Consider the following 11,198-nt stretch of genomic DNA (forward strand, 5'->3'; position numbering starts at 1 on the left):
TGTCACCTCTGTTGAAGGTTATTGTACTTTTTCTGCTGGCTTATCTTGCTAATGTATTCTGCTTATGATATCAATGATTTAGATGAGTTGGATTATGGTGAGGATATGGGTACCAACGACTTTGTGGGGACTGAGTCTGGTTCTGTCCAGGGAAATGACTTCCCTCCCTCCACAGATAGCTTTCACTCCTTCCTCTACATAAAAAGGTATCAATAATTTTTTCATATAGTTTGATATTACCAAATGTGTTTATATGCTTGCTGTGCTTGTTGCTGTGCGAGCAGTGCAGGTTGCTTAGCATACCAGTGTCGTGGAGAAGCTCGAGAAGTGCGAAGACTACAGAGTGGCGAGGCCAGGTGATTACAATGGAGTTTCACGACTCACGTGAAGTGGTAAAAAACGCGATTTTATTCGCGGTGATATGCATCAGTAGTCGTGAAATATATTTTTAATATCACTAGGGTGAAAATTCTTTTTTTTCGAATGTATTATAATGTAGTTTCACCACCCTAGTGATATGAAAAACACTCGTGAAAAATATATTTCACGACTAATAAAATGGCGTTTTTCACCACTTCACGTAAAACGGGTAGTCGTGAAACTCCACTAATTTTCTACCACAAAATCGCAAAATTGCCGCGGAAATCAACAGTATAAAAATATAACTTCGCATTCTCAAGATATTACTATCCATATTCATAATATTAAATTTTATTATTATTTACTTTTTTCAGGCGACTTGAATTTCCTCCCGAGAGTTTTTCACCGCCGTCCGAACCTCTTTTAGGAGGTGATGTTGAGCAAGATTATAAACAGTATGAAAATGCAGTTTTTGTGAAAACAGCAGCAAACGATGACGATTCTGCATTGAAAATTTGGTAATAAATTACGATAGGGTCATCAGTGTTTGTGGAGTAGGAATATATGTAATCGCTTTCCTCAGCACCTGAGCTCGGGAGTTTCCTATACAGTGTTGGAGTAGGAATATATGTAATCGCTTTCCTCAGCACCTGAGCTCAGGAGTTTCCTATACAGTGTTGGAGTAGGAATATATGTAATCGCTTTCCTCAGCAGCTGAGCTCAGGAGTTTCCTATACAGTGTTGGAGTAGGAATATATGTAATCGCTTTCCTCAGCACCTGAGCTCAGGAGTTTCCTATACAGTGTTGGAGTAGGAATATATGTAATCGCTTTCCTCAGCACCTGAGCTCAGGAGTTTCCTATACAGTGTTGGAGTAGGAATATATGTAATCGCTTTCCTCAGCACCTGAGCTCAGGAGTTTCCTATACAGTGTTGGAGTAGGAATATATGTAATCGCTTTCCTCAGCACCTGAGCTCAGGAGTTTCCTATACAGTGTTGGAGTAGGAATATATGTAATCGCTTTCCCCACCAAAAAATTTACAAGGAATTCAAAAAATATTATTTTTGATTTTCCACATAGTGAGGAATTCATGCGTGAATTTCGACGGTTTTTCTTTGTAAAATTATTCTTTATTTTTTCTGCGATTTCCATTTCTTGGCAAATTATGTTCATCAAAATTGTAAAATGATTAATATTCGATTCTGGGTGGACAGAATTTTGAAAAAAATTTTTTGATATACGAAATTATCGGAGTTTCACGACGCGTAGTAAAAAACGCGATTTTATTCGCGGTGACATGCAGTAGTCGTGAAATATAATTTTCCATTAGGGTGGTGAAATTCCAATATATTTTTTCATTTATCGCAGGTATAAGGCATATTGTCCAGAAACCGAGGCGAATATTACATGTATTATCGTTATGTTTCATCCGTATAAAAGCAGTTCGGAATTCCTTGTTATCAATCATGCAAGGTTAGCAGCTGGCTGAACCTATTCCGAATCATCATCATCGCTTTCTCAGGTGTCTTCGTCACTTTGAAAAAGCAGCTGTTATAGTCTTCGACCAACCCGGCTGTGGTCGCAGTGATAGCATGTGGGGGTAAAATGATTTTCTCATTATTATTATCATTATTGGAGTTGCACGTGAAGTGGTGAAAAATCCGATCGTATTTGCGGTGATATGTAGTAGTCGTAAAATATGTTTTTCATATCACTAGGGTGGTGAAACGCCATTATTATTATGATCATTTAATTTTTTTCTTAGATTCATGCCATCTTGGGAAAAGCATGTGGCAGTGTGTGAATCGTTTATAAGAAAAGTAATAATACATTTAAATGGAGTGTTGGAAAATATGCAATTTTTTCAATGGCATGTATATGTGAAATTTTTGGGAAATTTGAGGAAATTAGTTTCATTGGTTTCTACCCGAATTCGTGTGTAAACTCTTTTACAAAGCCAGAAAATTCCTGAGCTCGGGTGCTGAGGAAAGCAAACATAGATTCTCATAGACTCTAATAAAATGGGAATTATTTTCAGTGGGATCATAAATTTCTGGAAAATAGCAAAAATTACTATCATGAAGTTTTGTCTGCATGCAGTTGGTATATTTTATTTGTTAATTTTTATGGGTATTTTCTCGGAGATATTTAATATCACCATCATATTGGCAGATTTTCGGAATTTCCCGGAATTTTTACGGAAAATGTATCTTTTTTGCCAGACTGATTTTCCTATTTTCCTGAAATTTTTAGGGAAAAATATTTGATTTTTTGCCAAATTAATTTTTGTATTTTCCTGAAATTTTAACGGAAAATATTTATTTTTCCGAAACTCATTTCTTGAGTTTTTCAAACAAAAGCTTTTTCGGTCGAATTTTCCCCAATTTTCCATCAATAATTTCAGGTTGTTATCGCCCTACGAGATAAGGTGTCCACTGAGCAGTGCCGCCCTGTCCCTGTATATGGTTTTGGAGAAGCACTAGGCGCTAACGTTCTCATTAGCTCAGCTCTGAAATCGTGAGTTTTATTGGAGTTTTACGTGAAGTGGCGTAATATTTCATGTAAAGTATAGGATGTATATATGCAATTGTTTTTCATATTATTTTTCACTATTTTTTCACTATTTTTCACTATTTTTTCACTATTTTTTCACTATTCTTTCACTATTTTTTCCACTATTTTTTCACTTTTTTTTCATATCACTAGGGCGAATCTTTAATACTCATTATTCAATTAGTTTTACGCGTTTTTCACGAAGTGAAATGTGAAATTTGTTTTTCACTAGTGTTTTTCATATCACTAGGGTGGTGAAACTCCGATGAACAATTCACATTTACTACATATCACATGAAAAACTCATCACGTGTTTTACGCGTTATCCACTACTTACATGCGTATTTTTTTCGTGAAGTGAAATATGTTTTTTTTTCACTTTTTCACGAGTAAAACTCCATACCACCTCAGGCCGGACTTATACAACGGTATTATCCTGGCCGGTCCCTTCGTGCGTGACGGGGACGCAGTGAAAGCTGGTGGAGTCGCAAGTAAGTTAGTAGTTGTGCATGCGTGCTGGGAAAATATCTTTTGAAATCTTCACTGTGCGTGCGCAGAAGATTCCTCGGAATTTTCGACATTGTTTAGCATTGTGTGTTGGATGTTAAGAAAAGAATCACAAAATGGTTCCAACTCTGAATCGGTGTTTTGTTGGTAGATTCTTGATACCGTAAATTGAGAAACTTTTCGACTTTTTCGACTTTTTTTCGACTTTTTTGTGATTTTTCGACGCGATTATCAGTAGGAAAGTTTGAATCTCTCCGAAGATTATTTGAATTATTGTGGATATCAACGTAGATCTCCCATAATTTCGAATAATTCGAAACTTTCCTCATTTTTTTCCTGAAAATCGTAAAAAATTGAAAAAAATTGAAAAAAAATCGTAAAAAGTTCAAAAATCTTCGAAAAATTGCTAAAATTGTGGTATTAAAAATCGACTACTCTTTTAAGTTTCAACAAGAATCAGAAATTTTTGAATTTAAATTTTACCGCTTCTCACCGTCCTAGTGGTTTTTACTATTTTTTATCAGATTTCCTCGCAAAATGCGAAGGTCCGTTGATGCCGAAGTACCCCGGAGCTCCACTGAAAGACGGTCTCGATGAATCTTTTGTGGATAGAGATTTCGCAGATTTTACTCGTGAGTGGTTACAAATGTTAAATAATTTATAAAATTTTCGTAATTCTGATGTAATTTTTTTCATGAAAATGCACTCAAACTTTTACTCATTTTTATCAATTTCTTCTCAGAATTTTCACCAGCGTCACCTATACATGTAGTTGAGCATATGCATATTTTCGCGCACCGAAATAATGAAAAAAGTCTGATTTTTCACCAGGATCGGAAAATAAGTTGCTTTGGCGGTTGCCTTTGCGTATGAAAACGCACAAGTCGATAAAAGAGGGGCAAGAGGCTATCGAAGGTCACGCAGCTGAGTTAACAACGCCAGTGCTAGTAAGGTCGATTTACATGGGGAGTCGGGTTGGTTTTTCCACATGGACGATTACTCCTTTTAGTGATAAAATTATGTTATTGTTTTAGATTTTGCAAGCGGAAAATGATAAGGTATCTTCCGTAGACGGTTCGAGATTACTCTATGATCTTTGTGGTAGCAAAGATAAATGCATTAAAGTCTATAAGGACTGTCCAGAGGCCGGATTGAAGTAAGAAAAATGCACCCGGTGGGGATCGATCTCGGGACCTCCGGCATGAGAGTGTCTGGTCAGGTATGCTCACGAACTGCTCAGTGCTGAGCCTTCTGAAATGGCCAAGCTTGTATATGATGATATAACAACTTGGATTAGTGCAAGAAAGACTTCCACTAAAGCTGTTGAGAGCAGTCAGGCCCCTTCGACGGCTGCAGTGTCACCCGCTTCGCGAAGTTGATACAGATGATTATGATGATAAAGTTATTGATCACCAATTCAATTGAATTTACTTTACAATGGCTTCTTCATCGAATTCATCATCTTGATAAGTTACCGTTCCTCACTTTATACTGTTACTTATCTGACCAGGTTTTGTCGGAAAAAGATAGCGGCTTTGAGTTAATCTCAGTGGTGTGGGGGAGACCTCGGTAAAAATACAAAAATAGTTTGAATAACAGCGGAAACGGAATGTGTGTTGGAAGAGTCAATTAAAACTGACCTTTTGGGAGCACCGCGACGGCAGACTGACTCCAGCGGAGCAGGTTGGGAATATTGCATTCCATGTGGGTTAATCGCTCCGAGTGGTCGTAGAAATTTGTAAGAAAGTTTTTGTACGTGAAGTCTCGGGTGGTTCTATTAGGAAAAAATTTACTAGAGATGATCTCCACGTGGTGAGGTTAGCCTTCCCAAGATGAACTTTTTGAGTCAAAAAAAGCCCCCCCTTGGTCATTTGGAGCGACTGCGCAAAAGTCCAGCACCGACAACACGGCTTAGTGCATACTAGCTTATGCGGAATCAACTTTCATTCTATCAAATTGACAATTTAATAGATTTTAAGTATCATATTATTTGATAGTATTAACATTGAATAGTATGTTATTCGTAACTCCGAGAAATGTTGTCTACAGTGTAGAGAAAGTACTGCGTGTTCTCATGCCTCGATTACTTCAACACGAAGAACCTTTGCATATGCGTGCAACTGGATGAAGATACAATATGTAGTATACCGTTTTTAGATCTCAACAACATCATCATCATCATGCTCAATAACTAATACAAAATAAAGCGCGTATACATTCTGCGTTCGCGTGCAGTGCACGCATGAACAAAAGTTTATATATTCACATAATTATCAAATTGATGAGTTCGAGACCACTACAAAGCGGATCCTGCCGATTGGAAAGGAAGTACATTGGGAGAGCTTATCTCGCCTTGTGGACAAAATTCATTGGAGTTTCACCCGTGAAGTGAAAGACACATTTCACATTTCACTTCGCGAAAAACGCATGTGGGCAGTGAATTTCGCGTAAAACATGTGAGGTGTTTTTCAGGTGATAATATCACCGTGATATGCAAAACGCGAAATTACAGTATTTCGCGTTTTGCGCGAAATACGCATATTTGGGATCATTATGCATACAGTCTCAAACCTTGCACTGGCTATAAATCAACACTTCAAATATCCTAGGGAAACCTGTCTCTAATTTGCCACCCCAATCCCAGTTAGTTGATGGTACAGAAAATCAAAATTTATCAAGACCGCTACCATCATCACTCCCATCACTCTCATCATCACTCCGTGCGCCATCGGAAGACTCGACTTGGCTGCCGCCGTCACCATCTCCATGAACACTTGTTCCCCTCCGGCTATCTTCAGAGATCCGCACCAATAGAGCCTCTATGCGCATTGCGCTGCCAGCCAGCAGCGTCAAAGCGTCAGCCGTTCTGGTTTGGGCGGCCAGTAACTCTCTGCCGAGCTCTCTGGAGTCCTGAGCAAGGCAAGCCAGACGCTCATCCAGTCGCTTGAACCAATACGACTGGGATGATGAAACAGCGTTCGCGAGTGATGAGGTAGCAGCCGAAGATGAGGAGGAAGGCGGTGAAAGTGTTGGGAGAGGAGGCAAGACCGTGGACGTCGTCGACTGATGGGGCAATCGCCCGAGATCTTCGTCGAGGTCGTAGCCAAACAAGTGGATAAGACGGTCCACCAAGGCACCCTTCTCATAGTTGAACCTCTCGGCCACCTTCCTCACGTCTTGGCACATCGCCCTCATCATGCTGCTTTTCTGCCTCTTCCTCTCATTGACATCAGCAGCTGGAGCCTTATGACCTAGGTGGAGTATCGCATCATACTTGGTGGCAGACTCCGACCAACTAACAACATACGCATACTACGGGAGGGGGTTCCATAATGCTTACTGCGTCTTGTAACTCTCCGCTTTCCATGCCGCTAGTGCAGCGACATGGCGACGTTGTATGTCTTGGTTCACATGAGTCAACTGTAGATCTTCTCCCGAGAAGGGTAGGTTGGCAGTGAGGAGATTGGTTATCGGCATGGTAACTTATGAAAAGCTCCTACGGGGGATCATGGAGCTCTATCCTTGTTGATGATCCCGAACCAATCATGGAAAATGAACGAGTATTTGGATATCCCTGCATCGACAAGGATATCCAATAGGTATCCCCGGACCGACAAGGATATCCAATAGGTATCCCCACACCGACGGGTGAAAAAACCCGGGGACGTGGGGCAGATTGACACATGAAAGTATCGTATTAGGATGATTAGTTAAGTAGGTTATGCTACCAAGCTATTCTTCGAGAGGTCCCCGTTTCGTACCCCGTTCAGCTCTCGCCCACAATCCCTCACAGAGGGGTCCGTAAGGCTGGTTGCTACATATGGCTGTTGACGGGATGATGATCATGATCATCCCACGAGGCCCCAACGTGTAAGTGCCAGTAGTAAGACGGATCCCGCGAGTGAGGTGACTCCATAGAGTGAAGTGTGGGTGGACAGCTGGCAGTGGCATGAAGAGGACTTATAATAATTTTACTGCGAGATGGGAGGTTTTTCGCGTTTTTTCCCGTGTAAAACGCCGATTACTCGGAGTTTTTCGCGTTTGTCGCGAAATGCCGGAAATGTTTTACGTGAAATGTGGTGATTTGTCTGGTGTAATTCGCGAAATGTTTTCAATTCACTTCACATCGCGAATATCACGTTTTTCACGTGGAGTATTACGCCACTTCGCGTAAAACGGGTGAAACTCCATTGGCATGATGAAAGTAGACGCAATTTAAACGGCTGAAACTGATCACTCGAGAGTTGATGTGCAGCGATGCGAGTCTGACTAAGCCGTGTTGGGCTATAAACTCACACATATACCACTAGTATGAACTCAACAATCACATATTCAACAACATCATAACAACAACGACAACCATAGTAATAATACTAATCATGAACAACATCATTTCTCAGTTAAAGCACGATAACCCTTCCAACTCCTCGGCGGTGTACACCCATAAGATTGTATAAACTTCAATAGAACCACGCTCGGCCCGTCTTCATAACCAAGAGCGTCTTTAGTCTCATTTAAAATCTTTGCCGCTTTTTCCCACTCCCCGGCTTCGTAATTTTTATACGCCTTAGCAAATTTCGTCAAAAATTCTTCCGTGAAAATTTTTCGGACCAAAATCAGGTCTTCGTCTTCTTCCCATAAATTTGCAACAACAAAATTTTCATCCCATTTTTTCGCTTTCCTTGTTTCTCGAATTTGTCGCAATTTCGACTTTTTTATTAGCCTGTTATTAATCCCAAAAAATGACGGCGTTGCAAATGCCCCCGAAATACTCCCAGTCCTCTTTCGAGTGGCACTTCTTGTTTTCTTTCTTTTCATAATATCCATAATCCTCACATTATAATCTACTAAACTGCCATTACTACTTACAAACGAACCAAATCTTCCCAAAGTGAAGTCGCCGAAATTGCTCCTTGCAAGGCTGCTAGATCGCGAGATGGCATTTCTCAAGTTCGCATCCATTTTTTCAATATCAGCCACCTCCAATGATTGAACATCAACATCAACCGCGTACAGTCTGACCGGAACTTTCGAACCCTTCACCATAACATTATCAATAACCCTGCCATATTTCCTCATATTTTCCGAACACATATTTCTAATCAGAGCCTCTGAACATAAAATATTCGTCCCGTACTGTTTCGTCGCAGCTGCCAATCTGCTAGCCATATTCACATTAGGTGATAAATAACTCGCGTCAATTTTAAACTTTGAACCAATCGCGCCTTCGATCGCCCATCCAACATGCAAGCCAAAACCCATACTAACCTTATACGCTTCTCCCAGCCTTCCGACTAGTCCCGGATGATTCCGATACTCTCCCAATACTGGTGATTTATTTATCGCTACCAAAATTTTCACGAATGCCATCACCGACATATCGGCTAATTTTTGTCGTTTTTTTGCAATTTCCGCATCCATCTCTTCCACTTCAGAGTTCGGTAGTCGCCAAACCATAAGGAATGCTTCTCCTAAATTCCTATTCGCAACTCCGTGAAAATCATCAACTATACCGTGTACGATCTCCCCAATCTGAGTCGAATTGCAGCGGTGCTTTTCGTCAAGATTTTTTATGCAACCATAACATTATCTTTTAAATGTACTACCCAAATTCAAGAAAATTACTCAAAAAATTCCTAAATTTTGCCAAAATTGCGAAAAGTTCAAAAAACTTGATATAAAGAATCCCCAAAAATTCAAAAAATCCACTGCTTTTGATTTAGTTCTAAACCCGTTTCCTTCCCCAATACGAAAAAAACACAAAAAAAATTTCCGCAAAAACTCTCACCAAAAATCATACCCAAATTTTCTTACTACCTGATTCACAAATATCATTATATCATCTTGCAGCACCTCAGTGGCGATATTAAATTGCCGTATATCGCAAAAACCCAGAATTGCTTCTACACGCGATCCGGCCACCATAGGGTTAACAGCTGCTGAACCACCTGAACGATGAAAAAAATCGAAAATTCACAAAATTTCACCCGTTTTACGTGAAGTGGTGAAAAAGCGATTTTATTCGCGGTGACATGCAGTAGTCGTGAAATATATTTTTCACTAGTGTTTTTCATATCACTAGGGTGGTGAAACTCCGACAATTTTCCATCGAGCAAATTCCGGTCGAATTTGTTCAACGCTTCAAAACGTGATTTGTTATCCACATATCACGTAAAACGCGACAATATTACGCTTAAAAATTGTAGACTGTATTCACTTGGTTATTTTTAATAACGTCAGTATTAACCTTAGTATTTTGGTGAGCTCATTGTCCTTGAAAATTTAGAAACATATCGCCTCAGAAAATTGAAATTTCACGTCAAAATCTACTCCTACTCCATCGCGTATTACCTCGTATGTTATGGCTAATCACTTCAGCGCCCGCCTCCCCAAATCCCACTGCTAGAAGTCCGCCGATTTTGATAATCGTTTTTTCCAATATAACAGTTTCAAGTGGCTCCACTCTGAAAAATTAACACTAATTTTTCATGTAGGAATATTGGAGTTTCACCACCCTAGAGAAAAACATATTTCACGACTACTGCATATCACCGCGAATAAAATCGCGTTTTACGCCACTTCACGTAAAACGGGTAGTCGTGAAACTCCATTATCTCAATTTTGAATCATTAATATTCACGCACGATTTTGCGTAAAAATACACAAAAATTTCTTTGGGAATTTCTTCACTATTCTCACGCGTATTTACTTTTCTCATTTCTATTCTTCTCCGAAACCCACTGTATTTATCAGTATAGGAAAATATGCACATGTTGGCGACAGTTGTGAAAATTCTCATAAAAATTTACGGAAATTCTCACTACATTTTTATACAAACTCCTACAACTATTGAGAAAACTCTTGAGCTCAGCTGAGAAAAAAAACCAGACATATTTTTTTCTACAGCAGACATACTTCTCCGGAATAGGTAGTAGGCAGTATAGGAGTATCGCAACGAACTCAACAGCCACTCCGAAATGAGCGGCCACATTCTCGCACACAACACAAAATACGCAGAGTGATGAAATAAAATATCTGTAACTTCTACTAAGAATTACCGAAAAAAAGCTCTTCAAATTCAGAAAACCCAAATATATATATTTCCCCAGCTATTATTACTTTCCACCGTTTTTATTATATAACTTCATCATTTTCCTTTTTACTCTCCAACGTGTCACCGGATTTTTCGCATTCGAAATTTCCATTTTTAACTTCATTTTTTCCGCCAATTCTTGTTTATGCTCATCCTCTTCCAGTTTCGTCGCGTACAGAGGATTCCTACCATCAAAAGACATCACTCAAAAAAACTATAATTTCCTCGAGGCGAACTCATTTTGAATTTTCCAAATTTTCCATTTAAATTTCATCACATTAGAATTTTTTTTCTCATTGTTATCGAACCCTGGGGAATCAAAGCCTATGATACCACACCCTGAAAATTTCAATTTTTTTTCCGGAAAACTCACATTCTCAATTTCTCCATTTTTTCTGCCATTCGTTCGATCGGCCGAAGCACCAAATCATTTGCATCTTTCGAGAAGAACAATGCGCCTCCACCTGTAGAGAAAAAAAATACAAAATTTTCCCAATTTTTTCCCAAGTATTACCCAAAATAAGACATATGAAAATCGTTTGTATGATGTTGCGCACGGCGGAGGCCTTTGTAAATGGTCTCAGATCCATAATAATCTCAAAATGAAATTCATTTTTTTCTCCAATTTCCTTCGTCACTCCACCAACTCGCCGTAGAGACGAATACCGCGCTCTCTCCGTAAA

General features: G+C 39.4%; 3 protein-coding genes across 3 annotated transcripts in view; 1 reads left to right on the forward strand and 2 right to left on the reverse strand.

The window, feature by feature from the left end:
- Positions 1-51: 51 nt before the first annotated feature.
- Pmar_PMAR019148 (Monoglyceride lipase, putative) lies at positions 52-4,582 on the forward strand (the record flags this gene model as incomplete). Its single annotated transcript, XM_002780201.1, has 11 exons — positions 52-123; positions 299-356; positions 788-878; positions 1,731-1,835; positions 1,885-1,956; positions 2,128-2,182; positions 2,767-2,879; positions 3,327-3,406; positions 3,947-4,054; positions 4,254-4,369; positions 4,457-4,582. The coding sequence occupies 11 exons, from the start codon at positions 52-54 to the stop codon at positions 4,580-4,582; spliced, it is 996 nt and encodes a 331-aa protein (XP_002780247.1).
- Positions 4,583-6,086: 1,504 nt separating this feature from the next.
- Pmar_PMAR019149 (hypothetical protein) lies at positions 6,087-6,899 on the reverse strand (the record flags this gene model as incomplete). Its single annotated transcript, XM_002780202.1, has 2 exons — positions 6,087-6,717; positions 6,763-6,899. 2 exons carry the CDS (start codon positions 6,897-6,899, stop codon positions 6,087-6,089), a joined length of 768 nt encoding a protein of 255 aa, XP_002780248.1.
- Positions 6,900-7,141: 242 nt separating this feature from the next.
- Pmar_PMAR019150 (hypothetical protein) overlaps positions 7,142-11,198 on the reverse strand; it is a gene marked incomplete at both ends in the record, with an annotated part of 7,308 nt that continues 3,251 nt past the window's right edge. Inside the window, 5 exons of the mRNA XM_002780203.1 lie at positions 7,142-7,246; positions 9,240-9,370; positions 9,774-9,886; positions 10,889-10,979; positions 11,030-11,094. Coding sequence (XP_002780249.1) covers positions 7,142-7,246; positions 9,240-9,370; positions 9,774-9,886; positions 10,889-10,979; positions 11,030-11,094 — 505 coding nt within the window. The remainder of the gene's footprint in view (positions 7,247-9,239; positions 9,371-9,773; positions 9,887-10,888; positions 10,980-11,029; positions 11,095-11,198) is intronic.

Source organism: Perkinsus marinus (assembly GCF_000006405.1).
Source record: "Perkinsus marinus ATCC 50983 genomic scaffold scf_1104296944428, whole genome shotgun sequence".
Classification (NCBI taxonomy): domain Eukaryota; phylum Perkinsozoa; order Perkinsida; family Perkinsidae; genus Perkinsus; species Perkinsus marinus.